Source organism: Acanthopagrus latus, chromosome 1, assembly GCF_904848185.1.
Source record: "Acanthopagrus latus isolate v.2019 chromosome 1, fAcaLat1.1, whole genome shotgun sequence".
Lineage (NCBI taxonomy): Eukaryota > Metazoa > Chordata > Actinopteri > Spariformes > Sparidae > Acanthopagrus > Acanthopagrus latus.
The window spans coordinates 10947148-10968712 of record NC_051039.1 but is presented as its reverse complement, the minus strand read 5'-3'; the positions used below and the strand labels follow the sequence as shown (position 1 = coordinate 10968712).

The window sequence follows — 21565 nt, the reverse complement described above, 5'->3', positions numbered from 1 at the left end:
TGTTTCATCTTGTTGAAGCCTGTCTCCTGCACATGCACACAGACTTTGAATCCCCAGGGGGAAAAAGTGAGCTCACACACACACACACACACACACACGCACACACTCACACACACAGACACACAGAGTGAAAGAGATAAAGATTTGTGGACAGAGGTCTAAAGAGTAAAAGATCAATAACGGTGTGTGAAACTGCAGAGGCAGATCTGAGCGAGTGGGACATGAAAGATATGAAGAGAGAGACGACACGGAAGGGAAAGAGAGAGCATGCAATTGAGCAAGAGGTGTGTGTGTGCGAGGAGACAAAACTGGGAGTTCTGCAGCACTCACCCTGTCAAATGAGTCGTCACCGGCACGAGGAGAAGGAGCAACGGGTCCTTAAGTGAGAAAAAGTTCAACTCTGCGTCTGAGCAGCAGGCCAAAAAAGTTTTTTTTTTGAAATACTCTCCCTTTAAAAAAAATCACTTGTCTGGCTTTATCTCAAGCACATGGGTCAATACTGCTCCCATACACACACATGGAAACACACACACACACACCAAACACACACACACACACACACCGGCAGCCCCGTCCTGAGTCTTACTGTCCCGTCCGAGCTTCTTTCTCTTCTTTGACGTCCACACAGACAGTCAGAGGAGACGGTGGGCGTGTGTGTGCAGCATGAAGCCGAGTGCGTGTGTGAACAGGCAGGAGAGCGCAGGAGTGAGTGTGTGTATATGTGTGTGTGTGTGTGTGTGTACACTCCCTGAGAGGGAGGTGACTACAAGGAGGGAGAGAGAGAGAGAGAGAGAGAGAGAGAGAGAGTGCAGCAGGTAATCTGTGAGCGCCGCTCCCTCTCGTCACTCCTCCACAGCGAGTTTGCTCAATCAGGATTCCTCGCTCGATCTTTGAGGAGAAGGAGGAGACGCTCCTCTTCACACTCATTGCTCAATAATAAATGACCCACTTGTGAGACGTCTCTTTTTCTGATAGAATTGTGGCTCATAAAAAGTAAAATACATCATCTCTTCCGTATAACCTTTTCTCCTTATCTAGAAATGTCCATTCCTAGAAGGTCTGGCGAAAAGTAGGGGAAGAGGGAGACGAACAGAGACGTTTCAAAGTTCTTTCTCAAAGGCAAATGAATGCATTTAGAGAGCTTGAAAAGACAATAATAAAACAATACATTAAATCAAAATAGTAATAGATATAAATACACACCATCAGTGACAGTGCTGTGCAGTTATAAGTCAACTTCACATTCCAAGTTGTCAACGGAGGCTTTCTGAATTTTACACCAGTTTTCACAAACATCTAAACTTTATGAACATTTATTACATAGATGTAGTCTCCCTTTAAAGACCTTAACTACATCAGAGTTAAGGTTCTTTGCTGCATGTCATCCCCTTTTCCCTCCTTCCTGTCATCTCAGCGCAGCTGGATTCATGAGATCACATGATCACGTGATGTTGAGGATCTATCACGCAGGAGTTGAACCAGTCAGCATCCTACGAGAAACTACTGGCAGCGATTTTAGATGCTATGATCGGCGTGAGAACTGGAGAGTTTAGATCGTCAAAAGAAATGCAAAGAACTGTGAAGAGCTTTCTCAGTGGAAAAGTGGTTTTGACGTTTAGACGATGGATGGTGATAGACAGATGGTTTATCCAATCATGTTCTGTAGCCAACTCTGTTAAATAGGCAGATGATAAGTTCTCCAATCTATCACTGGCCCCTGAATTGAATCGAAATCATATCGTGGCAGACTTTGTAGTAAATCGATAAATATCGCACCGTTCTCCAAAGAAGCGATGAATAGTATCGTGATGAAACTGGTGATTTACACCCCTAGTAACAAACCATCTCTCACACAACAGGCTCAAAGTTGGACACATTTTCAGAAACAAAAACACATATTTCCACTTAATACTATAATCCCAGGCTATCCCTATCAAACCACCCGTCCTCTGTGAAGTTTGATCCGACACAGGCGAAGAACGTTCAAGTCAGAGCAAAGAGATGCAACATTAAATTAGATCGGCTGCTGGATTGTTTGGCAGAGAGCCTAAAATCCATTCAGCTGTTCACAAGGCTTCAGCTGGACCACAGCGGCCATCAGCCCAAGTCAAGCTGAGGCGTTATGTAATGCAACGTTAGCATAAGAGGCTAGGAGAGCTAACAGATCGATAAGAGGACGGGGAGGGGGGCTGGCCACTGGCAACTGGCTTTCACACGGCCACACAAGGGTGTAGCCGAGGGGCTGATCAATTGTTGTTATTGCACAAACACGCATGCTGCACGCCAGTTGTTCAGATCATCAGGACTACTGGTGCAACAGCTACCTGCAACAGTTATATCTAATTGAGGCACAGCTTCAAAAGTTTAAATCTGACTTTAAGCGCATTGTCTTTGTTTCAGATTTTCTTAAATGTTGGTTTAACAAGTTTTCTCGACTGCATCCTCATCTTTTTTTCTGCAGTCTCGTAAGATTCATGTTTGTTTGACTGTTGGATTTTTGCCATTGCCTTGATTGTTTTGTGTAGACAGAGCACTCATTCAATGGGAAGAACTCTCACCTGACCACCTCTAATGAATCCATTTGTCCAAGGTAACTATTCTGCAATGTAAAGACACGCCATTAGAATTAGTACCGTACTTACAACTGTACATACAGCTAAAAATTTTAAAAAGTTGGGATAAAACCGATTCCTAAATTAGTACAAGTTTATAAAGAATCAAGTCTGCATCAACAGGACAGATGATGATTTGAATTTGATCAGAAAAAAACAGTATTTACTGAGGAGAAAGACAACTTTTTGAATTCCCACCCTCGGAAGTTTCCAAGTGTTATTACTGTTGATGCTGTTTTCGCAAACACAGCGTTAAGAGCATGGCTACCGCTACCGACCTGACGACTGTCCAAAGACAACTGTACCAATGCCAAACTGAAATCCTGAACTCAGCGCTATGAAACACCCTGTTTTAATAAGTAGGCAGGTTTTGTCACTAACTGATCTACTGGAAAGAAATTTGATGGCTTTCCTCCAGCCATTAAACTATGCAATCAATTTTTACTTCAGAGTGACATATTAAAGCAAAAAAAACATGTCTTTTGCCAGTCTAAACACAAAAAACACTGTAAATATGCAGCATGGCCTCTTTTAAAGTGTTACTGAATTGTTATTCCTGATAAATTCATGTGTACGCTGCCAATTCTAGTGCCAATTTAAAACTACAGTATCTACTGTTGGTGCAGTGACTCATATTTTGCCAGATGATGTTTTGTGTGTGCACCCACAATACAGAACGTGTATCCATGCGGTTGTACATCAACACTGCAGTTGAAAGAAATGCACCTACCACACACCCACACGTACACACACCGCTGATAAAGCCAGCTCGAAACACATCTCCCCCCCAAATACACAACAAAGTCCAATGGTCACACACTGTCTCTGAGATAAGACACACAGGACACACAAACAAAAAAAAAGATGTGGGAAACATTTGGACTCATCAAAGGGGGAAAACCTTTAATACACTCCTAACCCTAACATTAGACAGTGACCGTACAGATCAAATTAAAAGGATGAGTAGGACATAATGATCAAAGATACGGAAATTACACGGAAATGCCTGTGTTGGCTATAATCTGATGAGCCATTTTCCAATCTACCGCTCAATACTGTGCCAAAGGTGTGTCACAGATATCCAGCAGACAGACAGTGGAGCGATTGGACGGTGTCACCGAGTATCTACTCCTCCTATCACAGCAGACAGACAGCTTTGATTTATGAACAGCTTTATTGGCTGCTCTTTATTTCCTTCTCGTTCAGCTCTTGGCTCTGGATTAAACCTCAGCACTTTAAGTGTGTGTGTGTGCGTGTGAGTTGTAGTAATTATCAATAAGGACAGGGCATGAGTCCTAAAAGGCCTGCGACTCTTTCCGAAGAGCTCCAAAACACAAGGCTCGCTCTCTAATCACAGATCACACGGTCGCAGACTAATAGCGGGCTGCTGTGAGAAAACAGTCCAGAGCCTTTGACACCGCGGAGACACAATGGTCTTCCCATCCTCACTTTGTCATTCCCGATTAGCTGTCTGACTGCTTTTTGACTGTAAAACACCTGGTTTCAGTGCCAAGTACAATCATGTGTTTCAGTTACGGGGGCCTACGCTGCTGCAGGAAGGTTCAGGCTTTTTTTTGGGTAGGGGGGGGGACTTGAACTTAGCATTTTCACTCCGAGCTTTCAGTGGTCAAGTGTTCCAGCAACTGAGCAAATAGTGCAGTCGCATTCAAGTGCACACTTAACTGAACAGGTGCAGCTGATGACTGAATATGTCGTCTGGAGCTGGTGAAGTCCAGTGTACACAGAAAACTCCATTAATGGCGGATTAATTTACACAAGTTGGTCAGAGAGCAAACAAAAAGGGCAACACCCTCCTACCGTGGAAATAAAACCCTTTTGCATCACTTGGTGAGGCACCAATATGTTAAGTGCTGAGCGATATGGAGAAAAGGCAAGGTCAAGCTTTTTTTTCCAATTTGTTATTAATTTGCATGTTGTTTGGCGCTCTGATTCTGTTGCTTTACTGTGCAAATGAGGAGCCACACCTGCACCAACACAGAAAGGATACTGATTTAAAAAGCTGTCACGCAGAAGTCAGTGAAAACAATTCCCATTCATACTGCAAGCATAATTTATATGAATTAACAACAACTTAAGTATAGTGCTGATTTCAGGGGTTCATTTCAATGGAAACAACATTAATTTTATGACCAAATGTCATAAATGTAGATGTACGGGGTAAAATACGTTTTCCTCACTAATTATCAACTAACAACTAACAGTTTTTGAGGATATTAAATATAATTAAACATTAAATAGTGATTGGAGTTGGAGATGAAACTTCTCTGACAAATAATAATAATAATAAACATGTACTATCAAGAGCTCAGTGGTGGAAGAAGCGTTCAGATCCTTTACTTAAGTACAAGTATTGATACCAAACTGTGAAAATAGTCAATAAGAAGTAAAAGTCTGTAAAATTTTACAGTCCGTCAGTCCTGTTTATCACCCTGACTGCAGCAGCAATCCGCGGCGGTGACCGCCATCTCCAGATATTTACTACTATGATGTTGCGAGAACCACACTAACCCTAACCCTAACCCTCAGAAAAAAACAGCCTTTTTTTCTCATAATCCATCAATTTATCATAAAATAATCTAATTCTACAAGTTTGTAGGTACATGGTACAAGGTTCAGGCAGGGTATGAAAACATTTAGTTTGAAAAGTAGTTAGTAACTTCAGCTCGCAGACAAATGTAGTGGAGTAAAAATAGAATAGTTGCATCTGAGATATAGTGAAGTAGTATTTATCTAGCAACACATTACCAAAGCAAAGGATTTATTACAATACACTGCTAAGGCCCAAACTGTGGGGCGTCCTCCTCGGGGAGTCGGCCTTGAAAAGCATCTCAGGATAAATGATAAAAGATAAATCTGGGGTGAGATTAAAGTTGACTGAATGTGATACTAAGCAATCAACAGCGCTCTACTGCCGGCCAAACTATACGGATTCAGGACAGCAATGACTCAGTCAGACAGACGGAGAGCTCTTTGTTCAGGGAGGAAAAGTAAAACAGGTGATGCTAAGCAGGCAAACATCTTGGGTTCATTCATTGTCAGTGTGGCTGGAGAGCTTCGTACCTTGAAGTGAGTCCAACAGAATCAAATGAGAACCATACATTAAAGAAAGCATTCACAAGCTTTCAAATTCAACTTAGTGGTTTCCAATTACTGGACTCGCTGATAAAAACTGTCAATGTATGGGGAAGGAGACGAATAAAGGGGGCGAAAATGTGAGTGTGACAGAAAAAAAAACACTGGCATCATGTACTGCGAGACTGACAGTAAGTGTAAACTGAAACTACTAAAACTTACTGTTAGAACAACAGTAACACAAGACGAGGATACGACATGAACAATCAAGTCCAGTCAGTTATAATCTGCTCATGTGCCTCAACAGGTCGAGGTGTGATTTAATGTACTGAGGTGAATCTCTGCCAGTCTAAACCTGAGAAGCTGTTTTTTTTTTTTTAATAAAGTTTCTTTCCAGGTGTTGTTTTTAACCCGTTGGAATGCAAACGTGCCTCGTTCAGTCACAGGAAACAGTGCGAGGTCAGATATGACGATCCATTCGAGCTGGTCAAACACAGAAAGGTGATTGCGATCAGGAGACGGGCAGTGATGTGAGGGACAAACTATTCGATAAGACGATCGACCGTCATCTCAAAACTATGTTGCTGATGTCTGCGGTTCCAAATAAAAAGGGTCACATTTCAAAATATGGACTTAAGTACATCCTGATCTCACCTGTATGCTTATACGTTGACTCATGTTAGCATGCCTGTGCAGTGCACCTCATTCCTGCATGTCTCATTCAGTCCAATATCAGCATTAACAGAGCCGTTTGAACCCGTTCCAATTCATGATATCACGACCTCACTCACCTGCTTACATCATCGCTGGCAGTGAGAGGCAGCCTGCGCAGCCAGTAATCCCTGAACTCACTTCAAAGAAATACATTTACTCATTTTAAAAGATCAAGAATCACATCAGGTTCAAATCTGTTATATAATGAATCAAGTGCACCTTTCTCTCTGTTTTCACACATACAATGGTGTGATTAGCAACGCAGAGAATGTAATCGTGCAGAACTACAAACGAGCGGCTGGCGTCCAGGAGCACTACTGCGAAACGTCGGCCGGATTTGACGAGCTGGAAACCAAATCAATTCCTTTATTGGCTGACGGTAAGAGGGTCCCAGCCTCGAGACATGCTGGACGGAGGTTGTATTACACACAACACACAATGATCACATCAAAAGAGAGAGGGAGCGAGAGAGGCAGGACAGCTGCGTTATACAGTGCGGCGCAGGCACAGCTGTGCATGTGAGTAGGAATACGTCGAGGGAATGTAGTGCCAAAGGAAAAGGCTGGCTGGAAGCACCAAAAAGGTTCAAAATGTAGCGTAGACTTAAAGAAATACATACTTTTGTTAGGTGGGCCACACAGCTGACGGTCATCTACTGCAGGTAATACACTGACTAGAGACACATACCTCAAACAACCCCACATCAAAAGACCCAAACTATCCCTTTAAGTTACTAGTTATTTTGCAGATTTAGATTAATAATAAAAAAAAAACAGTAAACATATAAATTAGCTTAAAAAGCTTGTAAGATATGTTAAAGCAGACAACACTTTAATCCATTCCTACTGTTTTCATGAATGTGTTTCCAGTTGTATTTAATGCACCACCCTCCAGGCTCAGACTTCAGATATCATAATGCTCTGCTACGTGGTTACTTCAGCTGTAGGCTACAAATCAACAAAGGGGAAGCACTTGAATATCAGTTTTACTGGTGAGGCAACAAATATATATCCACACATACAATACGTTTGCGGCTGAATGGGTCCTATACGCTCATGTCTTTCTCCCTCTTTTCTGTGTAATTGGGGCAGATGAAACGTTTCCATGTCTCCTCACATTACCAGGCAGAAATCATCCAATAAGAAGTGATTTTAGGACATCTATAACCACACGAAGGAAGGGTATAAAGTACTGCTAAGTGCCGAAATGTCTCCAATGTAAGCGAAGACTCTCGCAACTGAAAAAGAAAAGTTCCCCCACTCATAAAGAAGGTAATTATAATTGTGGATCATGTCACATCGTAGCACAGAGTGTGACTCAGGTCAGAGCCTCCAGAGGGGTTTCTGTTATCTCGTATTAATTACAACTAAAGCGAGGCGGCTCTGCAGACGGTCTCTGCCGCACGAGCTCCCGACACAATTAGAAAATACTCAGCATCAAAGAGAGGAAGGAGAGAGGGAAGAATATGTGCAACACTTACAGCACTAGAGCCAAAAGACGGGGTTTGATGTTCTAAATTTAGCTCAAGAGGCACCGCCCTGGGAGTTTATATGGTAAAGAGATGCAATTTATTACAGGATTCGTGCTTATATGTAATGAATGTTAAATAACAAACTGGTTGAAGGATGATCAATTATTCAGGAGAGGCAGTGAGCTTGTTCTTCGGAGCAGACGACCAAACGGGTCACAGGCTTCTTTATCACCTAGATTAATACAGTGTCAGTGAGCCTCACCAGCGAAGGTCATTCATCCATCCTAACCATAGTGACCGTCGTCAAGGTGAGTTTCACTTTCTATGACTCACGGGATTAGCCTGCCTTTATATAGGCCCAGCTTCTCTCAAGTAAACAACACACAGACGGCGTGCTGCAGCAGTGCCCGCCCTGCGACGAGGCTGATGGAGGCCACCACTAACAAGATCAACCCCATTTGCTAACTGCATTAGCGGGTTGTGATACTCGACACACACACACACACACACACATAACGTGGAGCTCGCTGGCATGCTGACGCCCAAGTCTTTTGTCAATGAGAATACCATCACAACACAGGCTGGGAAACTGACAAACTAGCAACACGAACTTAAAACTTTTTATTCAACATGTTGGAAATTCAGATGTTAGCAATGCTAGCAGCGCGGTCAGGCTCCTACTAAATGCTAATGTCTGCATGCTAACATGCTCACAAAGACACCAAGCTGATGTGTAACTGGTTTTATGTTTACAGTGTTCACCATCTTGATTTAGCGTGTTAGCTTGCTAATGTATAAGAGGTACAAGGTCAAGCTAACGTAAATGTTGTCAGAGGTATTCGGTCATAAACTAAAATTAAATAACAAATTATGAAAAATTTGGACCTGATGGTAGATTTAAAGAGTAACTAGAAATAGAGGGGATCAGACAGCTATGGAACAACCTCACTAAAAAGCACAAATGTAAAAATGCTAGGGAGCACCCGAAGCTTAACGGTTCACCATGATATCTGCACAAAATACCCTCAAAATCCATCCAACAGTTGCCGTGATATTTCAGGCTGAACTCCCAGTTCCTGTTTAACAGTACGAGATGAGGTACTTGACCCTGCACCCACTTTAACGATCTCCTACATATAGGCTTCTGTAGGTTAGAGCATTTAACCTACATTATAGACTGTATCACACTGTACATCCATTTGCAAAAAAGCTTTTGAGAGGCTGCTCTTGTTCGGTCTGATAAACAAAATGTATACACTGCCACTTGCCTTGTCAGGCAGCGAGTGTTCATTTGCTCCGACAGCATTTTTCATGACGTACAACCATTAGTGCTACTTTAGCGCTCCGGAATCAATATGGTGAACACACACACGCGCGCACACACACACACACACACACAAACAAACAAACAAGTGTAAGAGGCCATCTATATGTCTTCATGAATAATGAATCGGACTCTGCTGACCCATCTGCCTCAGATTAAGACCCCCTGATTCCAGAAACAACAGGAGCACACGTCGAAACAGTGCCACTAAATAAATACATCCTGTAGCTGCAGGTGTAGCTCACCAGAGGATTGAAAAAATCAATCTGAACATTGATGAGATAAAAGCTCAAAGAAATTATGGAAAGTTTAGCATATTTAGGCTGATAACACTTGTTGAAAATCACATCTCCTCTAGTGTTCGTAAAAACATGTGACCTTTGAAAAGAGGTCATAAATCACCTTCCCAATCATAGATTTTCATGATAAAGATGTTCACTTTATTCATTAATTAATTCCATGCATTTCTGTGGTTAAGCTTCAGCTGCAAGTCTGTACATATGAACTGTTGTCAGGGAGGATTGGCTTCAGGGATCAGCAGAGGACAAGACTAAACAAGACTGTTTATTCCATCGCCTGTATGTGCACACTTGTAAACACCGCCATGTTATGTGTTAAGTCAGTTTTAACAATTGTCTCAATAATTACATACAAAGGAAAAGTGACCACATTGTAGGGTTTTTTTTGGGTGATACTCTCAAAAATAAATCCCTGGTTTCAAGTAACATTCCCTGCTGTTAAGAAGGCGTTTCCAGACTCTTATAACCATCTGGATAAAAATCTAAATATTTAATCCGCTGTTACACTTTTAACCCGTTTTCCAAGCTGGGACTGACCTAACCATAGATGGTAGCAGAGGGGTTGCATGATATGGATACTGATTACCGATAACCACCTGCTTCTGATGGCCAATACTGTTAAATGAACCAATAATCTCTTCTTCTTCTTCTCTCTGTTTACGTACAGAATTTTAAATCAATTTTAGAGCCGCCATCTACTGTATCAGAGTGTTAGATTCTAAGTTTCTGAAAGCAATTTGACTTCATATTATCAGGTCTATAATTTTAGACATTTAGCCGCTATCCATCGTACATCACTTGGTAGCAGGAAATTATATTTGAATTTACTTAATCTGTACAATATTAACCAAAATTTACATGGGAAATAACATGGGAAAGTCAATCAAAAGTCATTAAACTGACTTCTTTTTATCCAGATTAACACAGATGAGTCTCCAAGGACAATATCTTCATAATAGTACAAAGTTTAAAAAAGAAGATATTCCAGAACAACAGAGAGATTTTATTTTTTAGAAAATGTAGGATTAAACTTTTTTTCACCTGCTAGAAAAAGTAGGTATGTGACTGACATGTTGAGATAATGTAGGACTGGGGGTGGGCCATTTCTCATAGAGCTTCTTCAATGGCTTCCATAATTTGATATCACAGCAATGGTATATCACGATGTACAGTAGTTCTCTAGTTGAATTAAGAAATGCTTTAAAATAACAGTGGCACACTTCTATCACTTCTTCTGTTAACCCTACTCGAGAATCAAAAACAAACAGGAGGACTCCTCGAGGCAGACGGTGGTGCTGCAGCTCATTAAGAGCCGAGCAGCACTGGCGGATTATAGACAGTGTGTTTGGCTCAGTGTCCCAATGAAGTTTCCTCTTTCCTGTGGCCTTCATAGTGTCACCTTACTATGGCCTGATAAACCTTCACAAGAACACCATGAGGTCGACACCGGACAAATCCAAAGACTCTCTCTCTCTCTGTCTCTCTCTCTCTCCGTCTCTCTGTGTATTTGGTTAAGTAATCCCCTCCCTGTTTGCCCCACGTGGGTGCCGCACCAGATAATCCTCAAACAGTCGGACAGCTGTCATGTCAGGAACGTGCAGGAAAACCTGCCACGGCTGATCTGAGTGACAGTGATGTAACAGTGAAGGGAGGAATGGAAACACAAACAGGTCCTTTCAAAGCTTTTGTTTAAAAAAGTCATTAGGGCCGGTTGTGTAAATGAACCCTGCCCTGCGGTGTGACAGGAGCAGCAGGGGCTGGTTTGCTGGGGGGGCGGCTGGTGGTCGTCTTCAGGCGGCCTGTGTGTGCGACAACAACAGTGTGAGGGGTTTTTTGCGCGGTCACGTGCAGACTCTTCGGTTACATAAGAGCATTTTAGGATTTCCAAACCATTGTCAGGGTGAGTGCAGCAATCATCTTTTACATCCACCAGCAGATTGGTGCCTAAAGCCGGTGCACTTGAATACGGCAGACTTGTTTGAAAAAGGGGCTCGGTCGCTGCCTCGAGAGCATCCGGCGATGAGTGACTCACAAACATCTAAAAAGATCCATCACTAAACACCTCAGTGTAGTTTTAAAGATTATGTCTAATTGCAACAAAGTGTCGGATGATGAATCCACTTCGGGTTTAAAACATCTGCCCACTTGACGGAGGATGTTGTAACGAGGCGCAATTATCACGTCAGTCCCCGCTCGCACGCCGCAGCAGAAGTTGCATCTCGTCGCAAAAAAGAAGCGAGGAACAGGAAATGAATTGGCAACTATTTTCATAATTGCTTAATCATTTGAGTCTCCTTTTCAAAGCTTCTTAAACGTGTGGATGGGCTATTTTTCTCATTTTTTATAGATTTTTTGATATTTTTGAACTGCCACGTAGTGTGTCATTTCTCTTGCTCAGTCAAAAGTCAACCAACAGCCCGATCGTCAGGATGGATCATCAGCAAGATATTTCCAGCACCATCCAGCACCACTGGATATTTCTGAGGACATTTCCATCCATGTATGGGACGTCAAAACCAATCCAGCGTTTTTTTGTAGCGACAAAAACCTGCTACTTTTTCACTGGAAGTCGGAGACCATCTCCATCCATGACCATGACAACCAAAGCGGGTATTTTACGCCAAACCTTGATGGTCCCCGAACCCTAACCAAGTGATCTTTTGTGTGTAAACCTTAACAAGGCACGTGACAAAAGTGAAACAGAAGATTCAACCTAAACAGCATTTTTACAGAGACAGAGGCAGTGTATGTAAACCAAACGGTTCATTGACAGTTTGAGGGCTTAAACGGGGCCACAAACACCATGAAGTCAGCTCGGCCCTCCTGGGGAGGGAGGCAGGCCTTCAATGGGTTTAGTGCTGAGTGAACCATAGGAGGGAGTGGTGGTGGAGTCAGAGTCTTAAGGCCCCTGCAGGCTTTGCTCTGGAGGTACAGTCACGCATGAGGCATCATTTTGGAGTAACATCAGTAACATCAGGTGATGTTTGGAGTAACATCAGGTTCTCCACCACCACCACCTCAAATCACAAAGTCCTCTTTGACTCTGATAGTGGGGCAACAGAGGACACGTGAGGTGATCTCATTCACCTGCAGGCTGTTTCTGACTGTTCCTAAATCAGTGACATAATCCAGCGTAAGGACAAAGAGGGAAAACACACAATTCAGGGACACAACTACACACATTCATTTTGTTCATTAATCAATTTTGTTGTTCCAGCTGCTGCGTTTCTTAATTTGATATTACTGTGCATGTATTATTTTGGACCAATGAAGATGAATGAAGGTAGTTTCTTGAGCTCCTCTGAGAAGTTGTGATGCTAATTTTTGTGTTTTTCAGTTTTCCAGTGGTACTTTGAGCTAAATGCTAATGTCAGCATGCTAACAATGACAATGCTAACATTTACAAAATACAGCCTCGATTCCAAAAACAGCCTGGATGCTGTGGTTGTTAAAATTCATTTGTGTATATTTACTAAAGTATATCATTTGAAACATTAAAAATCTTATCCTTGTCCCATATGAAATTAAATATAAGCCATACACTCTATTTTCATGTATGTTTTTTTACGGAATCCAATCTTTATTTTGCGTGTTAGCATGCTAACATCTGCTAATTAACACTAAAACACGAAGCACAACTGAGGCTGATGGGAATGTCATTAGCTTTGCAGGTCTTTGGTTGTAAAAGTAAGCACTGCACGACACAAAAATGCTCCAGAAGCTCGTGTTCAGTCATTTTTCATTCTTTGTGTTCTTTTATAGACAAATCTCAAAAGTTTAACTGATGGTATTGAAGTAACAGTTAGTCACAAACCTCCACGATGGTCATAAAGCTACAAAACCCAAAGTCATGTTGTGTTATATTTAGTATTCTGGACACACCTAACAACAATTAAACAGTCTGACCCGGTGGCGTAATGACTTACCACCCTTTAATTGGTTTCTTTCGTCACCTCTGTGCGGAGCAGCACCTAATGATCCATCACAGCGCCACAGACCTGACACATTCTGCAGTCCAGAGGAAGGAGAGCTGCGTGTTCACTATATGGACAGCAGCACAGTTGGGCTTTTTTCTTATCAGCCAACGCCGTTGACTCATTTGCATCAGTGAAAATACGCCAGGAACAGACATGGCTGCAACTAAATATGCTTCGATTAATACAAGTACAAATAAATAATCTGTTTCATGTCTATCTCCAATAATCATTTGTTTACAAAAGGCAAGAAAAGAGTGAAAAACACCAATCGCAGTTCTTCAGAGCTCGAGGTGATTTCTTTTAAATGTCTTGATTTGTCCAATCGACAGTTACAAAGTTCATTCTTGGCCTTAAAAGTGAAATATCTCAGAATATTAACAGTTTTTACATCTATGAATTGTGTTGATATTGACTGAAGTTAGCATGCTAAACAGCTAGCCCCGGATCATCCAAGTCCGAAGCTCTGGTGCCAGTGGTGTAAACACCAACAGTCTCTCTCCCAGTATGGACCACTAGATGCACTGCTAAACGAGCTAACAAGCTAACAGCAGCTGATCTTCTCATCTTCAACAAAACAATCAATAATCAAAACAACAACTAAATACACCCATAAATAATCACTATCAGAGAAGATAACGAGGCAACTAATATTTCCATCAGAGAACCTGGACCTGATGAGTTCGTTGTATTTTTTGTTGATAAAATGACATAAAACTGAAAATGATGAGATTTGTCTTCAACCTACTGTTAGTTAATGCTGATAACACAATGTAATGGCTGTAGAATAAATCTAGGCTTCATCATGCAAGTTTTCATTGCCACCAGGTACAAAATCTCCCAGAAAAATGAAGAAACCAGCCAAACTGGCAGCCTGGCGCCACTTATATCTGCTGTCACATCTCCATTAGAGACTAAATGAGTTAATGAACACTTTCTTTCTCTTGTGTTGTTGGTAGCTGCTGCTGTGAGGATAATGGAAAGCGATCCAGCTGTCATTGTGACAGCAGTGCCAACAGTTATACCACATGGAGAAGCGAGGAGCGGTAAGCTGTCCGATTATTTGATTAAACAATTAATCGACTCTCAAATGTTGCAGATTTCCTTTCGAACAACCACCCGTACTACAACAGCGCCGGCGTGTTTTCTCATATTCTTTCCATGAGATTAAAAAAGCCACACTCTCAGTGCAGAGTGCAATCTTACATCACATGTCAGCAGGCTTCTGAGTTAATCAGGACACACTGTTTGTCTTGAGTACAGGTTATACCTCCTGATATTTGGCAATCACTTTAATGCTCATAGCAGCATGACAGTGGCATACTGCCTTGAATGCCAATAAGGCGCTCCGGTTCAAGGGCGTGTTTGCTCAAAAGCACGCCTTCAATTCAACACAGTTATTACAGCAGGTCGGACTTTGACACCTGGAACCTGCAGCTCTGGTTGCCATTCTGACGTGCGTGACAGCGAGATTAAGCACAAGATGAGCCTAAAATAACTTATCAGTTGCTTCTCGTGACGGAGATGAGCAGAGAAACAGTCATTTGCGTCTGAAGAAGCGGGCTCCAAACTGCACAAAGCTGCAGAATCTCAGGTATGCTTTAACAGTCCGTGTGATAACATGCCTGAGATACTGGGTGGTGTTTAATGGCCCGACATGAAAGCGCACGACAGATTTCACTAGTGACAACAGCAGAAATAAAGAGCAGAGAGCTCAGTGTCCTCAAATACCACAGATGCCTCCTTCAGAACATTAAAAAGACACCGTGAAGACGTGTTGTTCGACGACACAGTTAGCGAAGCCGGGAGATTCCGAGGGAAGTTGTGTAGCAGACTCATTAGTCTAATGCTCACTTTGGCTGGAGTTTGCAACTTGGTAGGCAACCGGCCTACTTAGACAGATCTAGTGCTGGCACGACACCTCTACACCGCTCCACGCTCCAAAAGTCACAACTCGAGTTGTTACACTTGACACGTTAAGGCCTCCCGCCGCCTGAAACGCCAAGTTTGTGAATGAAAAGCTGGTGAGCTAAACACACTGATGTGACAAGTTTCTGTACAGTAATCTGTGACGCTTTTTCCTGCTGAAACACTCATCCTTTTTATATGTCCACGGTGGCGTCATAAAAATCATTGGGTGCAAAAAGCTAGTGTACGCCCCCGAGTGCAGGATGAGATCAACATGTTTAAAATAATTTTCCAGGAAACTACAAACTCTAGAAGACTTATACCAACAAAAAATTGAGAGAAAGAGCAAGACATACTGAATGTGACTGAAGTTACAGAAACATGAGTGACCTATCAATCTAAAAGCAAATACACGAATTTCCCAAAATGTTGAGCCCTCTTACTAATATCACACTCAACTTTCTGCCCCATCCTCAGCCAATTACAGACACAAAATGACAGTGATATCAGGCACATCAGCTCATCTACAGTATTCAGTTCAACCATATTAAACACACTGTATATATCATCTCTGTCAGAACAATAGAAATAAAAAGTCAGTGAGGATGTGTACTGTTGGTGTTGAATTAAACGAGTTCAAACGAGCTGCCTGTCCTGAACTACCCTGAAGTGGTGTCACATGCCATTATTTGCCCGGTTGGCACCGCGTCCCAAATGTCTTTCTCCCACTGTTCAACATGTGGTGGCCATTAGACTCGGGTCATTAAGCACCGAGCCCTCAAACTGTTTTTCTTTTGTCCCAAGTTTGTTTACGTCCATCCAGACTAGAGTGCCTAAAGACAATGGGTTTAAACCATCAGCTGAGCTGGTGGACGGACACAACGCAGCCACCCACGGGGCTACAATAAAGGACTTCATTTATAACCAATGATGTTGTTTGCAGACATGAAGATGACGGTGAATGAACGGGTACAACACAGGGTTTGAAGATCTACTGTTGCTGAAGTGTGAACCTCCAACACTCACTTCCATCAAACATTCATTTTGATCCTGTCTTCATCTCGGTTTGGGATTTCTTTTCTTTCTGTAGACTTTTATATCATTTTTTTATTAAAACATTTTTTATGCTCAAAAAATTTACAGTCAGTGGTTTGGATTTAGATGTAGGAGGAAGCTTCAGTGACTAAATAAAGAATTGTTTGATATAAAGCTGAAATAACTTGTCCATTAATCTATTAGTCAATTGACAGATAATTATGAGCTGTTATGATATATCATTTTGTGCTGGCAAAAACTAGCAAACATTTACTTGTTCCAGCCTCTTGAACATGGTCATGTGATGCTTTTTTAACATATATACAGCAAACTAAATATTATAGTTTTTTATGTTAGAGGGATAACACACAAATTATTACAGACATATTTAATATTTTCTATATTCAATATATTCAAAGATCAATTGAGAAAGTCATCTAAACTAATAGAAAATAAAACAAGATAATCATTAGCTACACCCGAAGGTATCAAAAATAAGGAATATCTTCGTGGTTTGATATCTAGAATAATATTTTAATTTTGTGTCAATCTATTCTATTCTAATCTATCATTTTTTGTTTACTAGCCTCCCTCGATATGAAGGAAATCTTACACTAAATAATAACAATAATCTTATATTACCGTACGATATAACTATGGAGCATTTTTCACCATATGTCTGATTTGAAGGTTTATTAAGAAACATGATTTGAATGAGCATCAGTAGGAACAGCTGTGCAGCTGCAGCAATTAACCATTTAATTGACAACTGTTAAATTGATAACTCTCTGGCTCCACCTTCTTAAAAGTGTCTCTTTACTCCTCTGACAGTAAACTTTGGAAGCCCGTTTTCACTCATTCAAGACAAAAAAAAAACATGATTATGACACAGAAACTGGAAATTGTGAGAAAAAGGTCAAATTAGAGATAAATTACGACTTTTAATCTCATAACTATGACTTGTATATTATGAATTCAATATAGTCTTCATCAGCCTTAGTTTTCATCTTATTTCATTTTTTCTTTAAAATTACACTATATACTTTTGGGGATCACATTCGAATAAGAGAAAGATCTTCTTAGACTGATTGTTTATTTAGATTTCATACTTGTTTTACTTTGTTTATATGTGGCGGACCCCCGCCACTTTTCTAGCTCAAAACAGTGTTCTGGGGAGCTTATTTACCTCTAAGAACAGCTTGTTTATTTAGGTATGGAAATATCAAATATTTCACCTCATTAACACCGTAAATATAAAACATCTCATCATCCGTAATTGATTTTATTCCTTTGACTCCTCTCTACTTTGCCTGTCTCTTTCTTTTTCTTTTCTTTGGCTGTTTTATGGCTTCTATTCCTGTTTCTTTTTTTTATTATTCATACAGTTTTTTGTCTTCATTTTCTGTTCTGCCTTCTTGTCCTGACTTCACCTCAGACTCGGCTTCTGCTTTTGTAAGCTCTGTTTTTAAAGCTGCTATATAAATAAAGTTTATCGTAATCATTGTTATCATTATTATCATCTTCATCATCAATCATCATCATTATCATTATAATCATAATTATCATCATTATTATTATTATCCGCGACCCTGCAGAGGATTAAGCGGCGTTCATATAATGTACAGATAATGGATGGATGGATATTATTATTATTACAAAGGAGCTCATTGGTGTGTATGACATGGATTAAAAACACATGGATTTTAACCAACATGCTGCTACACATCAGCTAACACACTTCCACAAAGAGACACACACACACACACACACACACACACAAACTTGCAGCCTGGAGTGGAGTTGTGTTTTGCTGGCCGCATGGCAGAGCTGCAGCCCGCAGCCACGCCGTGCAGCTGGTGGAGCTGCTGGTGGAGCTGCTGGTGGAGCTGCTGGTGGAGCTGGTGCTGGTGGTGCAGCGCCTATAATAAAGCTCTCCGACTCTCAGAGGCTCGAACCGAACGTCTTGCAGCCGCACAGACTCGAGCGAGCGGCACCAGCAGCCAGTCTGCACGACTTTCCTCTGAAGTGAACTCACCTTTGTGACGGTCATGTGGGGCGAGACGCGTCGGCAGGTGGTGGCAGTTTTCCCTGAGGAAGACTCAGTGGAGCGGAGCCGCTGCTGCTGCTGGTGCTGCTGCTGGTGCTGGTGGAGGAGCTGCTGGTGGAGCTGCCGGGCGGAGACGAGTCGTGTTATAACAGCGGTGGTTGTTGCATGGTGGTCATGTAAAAGTCATGATGCCCGGCTCGACCTTGACAGTGTCGTGGAATTTTAAAAAAACAAAAACAAAACAAAACAGAAGAGCTGACGGACTGAACACGTCCCCCTCCTGAAACACAACACAGCCAGCGTGAGGAGGAGGAGGAGGAGGAGGAAGAGGAGAGGACAGGATGCGACGAGGGAGGAGGAGGAGGAGGAGGTGGTGGAGGGAGGGAGGGAGGGGCGGGGCAGGCTGAGCTCCACCACAAACTGTACTGATGACGGTGATTTAAAAAAAAAACAAACAAAAAACAACAGTCTTTAATAACTCATTCCCCAACATGAAATGAGAGATTATCATGAATCACATTATTATTTTTTTATTTTTTTATTTTTTACACAAACTCTTTATAGTGTTTTTTTTTCTTGCACATATTTTCCCACAATCCTTTGCACAATCCAGGCATATGCACAGTGGCAGTCCTACTTGGTGCTGTTCACATTTTGCTCCTTTTCAAACTTAATGTCCTCGAAGCAATCACCTGTTCACATTGCTGATGTAAAATGGTGCTGTACGGAAGCCCGGGAGAGGCCAGTGAGACAAAAAGCTGATGCTGATGACTTCAGAACAGGTGAACAACCACAGAATTATCTTCCAAAGTGCCTTTTGTCTCTCCGGGCCGCCGTAGTTCCAGGTTCCCAGTTTCTCTTAAAGTGGCTCTAGTGGGTCCTCTGTGTTCTGCTGGAAGCCGGTCGGTAGTTTTCCTTTTTTTTCCATTTCTCCCCTCACGTTACAACCCGCTCACATTTGGCCGATATAGAAGCAATAAATACATATGAATGACCGTATGTGATCACACGGAGCCCTTTTAAATAATTCACTTCCTGCACAAGTGTCACTCTGCTCACAGTGCCCAGATCATAAAAAACATATTCAAAGAGCAGTTTACTTAATACAAATTAAAACAGGATAAACAGTGATACAGATCATGATCATTATCTTACATCGCTGAAACATCTGGTGGGCCAAGACAATCCTCCCAGCAGGCCAGCTTTGGTCCGCAGGCCGCACTTTAAATCAACAAAACCAACAGATCGACTCTTCGTTCAAGCACTCAGTGTGAGTCTCTCTCTTCATGAGAGACAATGTTGACTATCTCCATTTTTTTTTTTTTTAAACGTTTGGTCTTTGTATTTTTTTTTTTTTGGTTCAGATCTTTTTTTAAGGCCAGTGAGGTTCTGAAACATGAGCCCATAGATACGGCAGATTGGTCATGTAATATTCATACATTTATTTATCATTGTGTTTTGCTTTGCATGTATTTTGACTCGTGTAGAAAATGTAACATGTTTAATTTGTTTCAAAGAATAAAGGAATAAAAGAATAGAACCAGAACAAATACAAAATAATTATTGAGGGTTTTTTTGTGTTTGTTTATTCAGAGTGTTAAAACTGGTGTGTCTTTGTATTTTGGAGGTCAGTTGCAGTCGTGCTGGTTCTTCCATATAATCTTCCGTTGAAGAAACACAACACAACAATCTAATCCTGAAATCAAGCAACTGACGCACAGTTAATGACTGAAATCTGTGTGTGAGAAGAAAAAAAAGGATCACCTGTTCTACCTGCGCCTAATGACACACATTCACACCATGAGCTGCACGTGTCGTGACTTTAAAAACGCATTTTAATATCATAAAACTAAAATTATAGTTTTCCATCAATATGCTCATATGTGTCGTTTTCAACCAAACAAGAAAGGTGTTCACATTTTTAAAGAAAGTGTGCGTTCGCTACCGAGAATCTACTTGTAAAACCTTAAGTATTTGAGTCGACGTCAGTGCGTTCAGGGTTCATCTCCCTTAAAACCTGACGTGAGGCCTCGCGGTGCAGAGTGTGTGAGCTGTGTGTGACGGGTGCATGAGGGGAACAAACAGTGCAGCACAAACAGAGAAGAAGAAGAGAAAGAAGAACAGGCCCGCAGATCAGTGTTGCCTCGGGGCTCTGAGGCAGGTGTGTCAGGTGCAATGTGGCCTGTAAACTGTAAAGCTGTCAGTGTGTGTGTTGTCAGACTGTCACCACACCATACGCTATCGTCAGACTTTGCATAGATTCCATATGTCGTTGACCGTGCATGTGTGTGTGTGTGTGTGTGTGAGAGAGAGAGAGAGAAAGAGCTGATCAGATCTTTAACTGATAATGTTCAGACAGATAAAAACCTTTGGTGGATGATAAACACAGCGTATCAACAGTAACAGAAATCTAAAAAAAAGTGGCATTAGATACGTCTTTAGGTGTATTTTCTTTTTTTGAAATGTAACCCAACCTTGTTTAAGTCCTCCATGCTGCCCTAACCTGTTATGTTAAAGAGCATTCTGTATGACATGTCACTTTTCTGAGCAATGTTTGGTCCAACATCTGTATTTAAAGGTGTTTGTTGCCCTCTAGTGTTGAAACGCAGCCATCACGAGAGGATTGATGTAGCAGGAGCCACTCTGAAGCACAAAAACTTCTGTTAGTGTACTCCAGTCCTGTAGGTGTTACAGGTACCTGTGCTTTTTAATCGAGTCCCTACATTTTAACACACATGTGAACTTTCTGCTCCTTACATTTCCAAAGCAGGCTCCTTACTTTAGTTTTGAGGGATTTTTCCCTCAGAGGGCCACATTTTACCCTTATACTCTTTACCTCTGCCGGCTGAAAGAGCTCTGATCCAGGAGCGAGCTTTGTCTTCTGCAGCACTTTAGGTGTTGTTTTACAAAACAGAACTATTTAATTTATCTCTTCGTGCCCTAGAGTATCAGCGGAACAGCTCGTACAAGTTTTCTGACTTCTAATGTTCTTCCTGAATTGTAAAACAAACACAAATGTCTACATAAACACTGTTGTGGGTGTTTGTCTGTGCAGTTTGGAGTTTTTAAGAGGAGTTCGTATGAGAAA

The 21565-nt window shown here is 41.6% G+C and overlaps 1 protein-coding gene across 2 annotated transcripts in view; it reads right to left on the bottom strand.

Moving 5' to 3' along the window:
- coro2a (coronin, actin binding protein, 2A) overlaps positions 1-18822 on the bottom strand; it is a 37003-nt gene extending 18181 nt beyond the window's left edge. The window contains exon 1 of one of the 2 annotated variants that reach the window (XM_037102097.1): positions 18466-18822. In XM_037102097.1, the coding sequence (XP_036957992.1) occupies positions 18466-18480 (15 nt within the window). In that variant the 5' untranslated portion in view covers positions 18481-18822. Of the gene's footprint in view, positions 1-330; positions 716-18465 lie in introns of those variants that run through there. The other variant, XM_037102105.1, reaches the window with a different exon arrangement.
- Positions 18823-21565: the final 2743 nt, after the last annotated feature.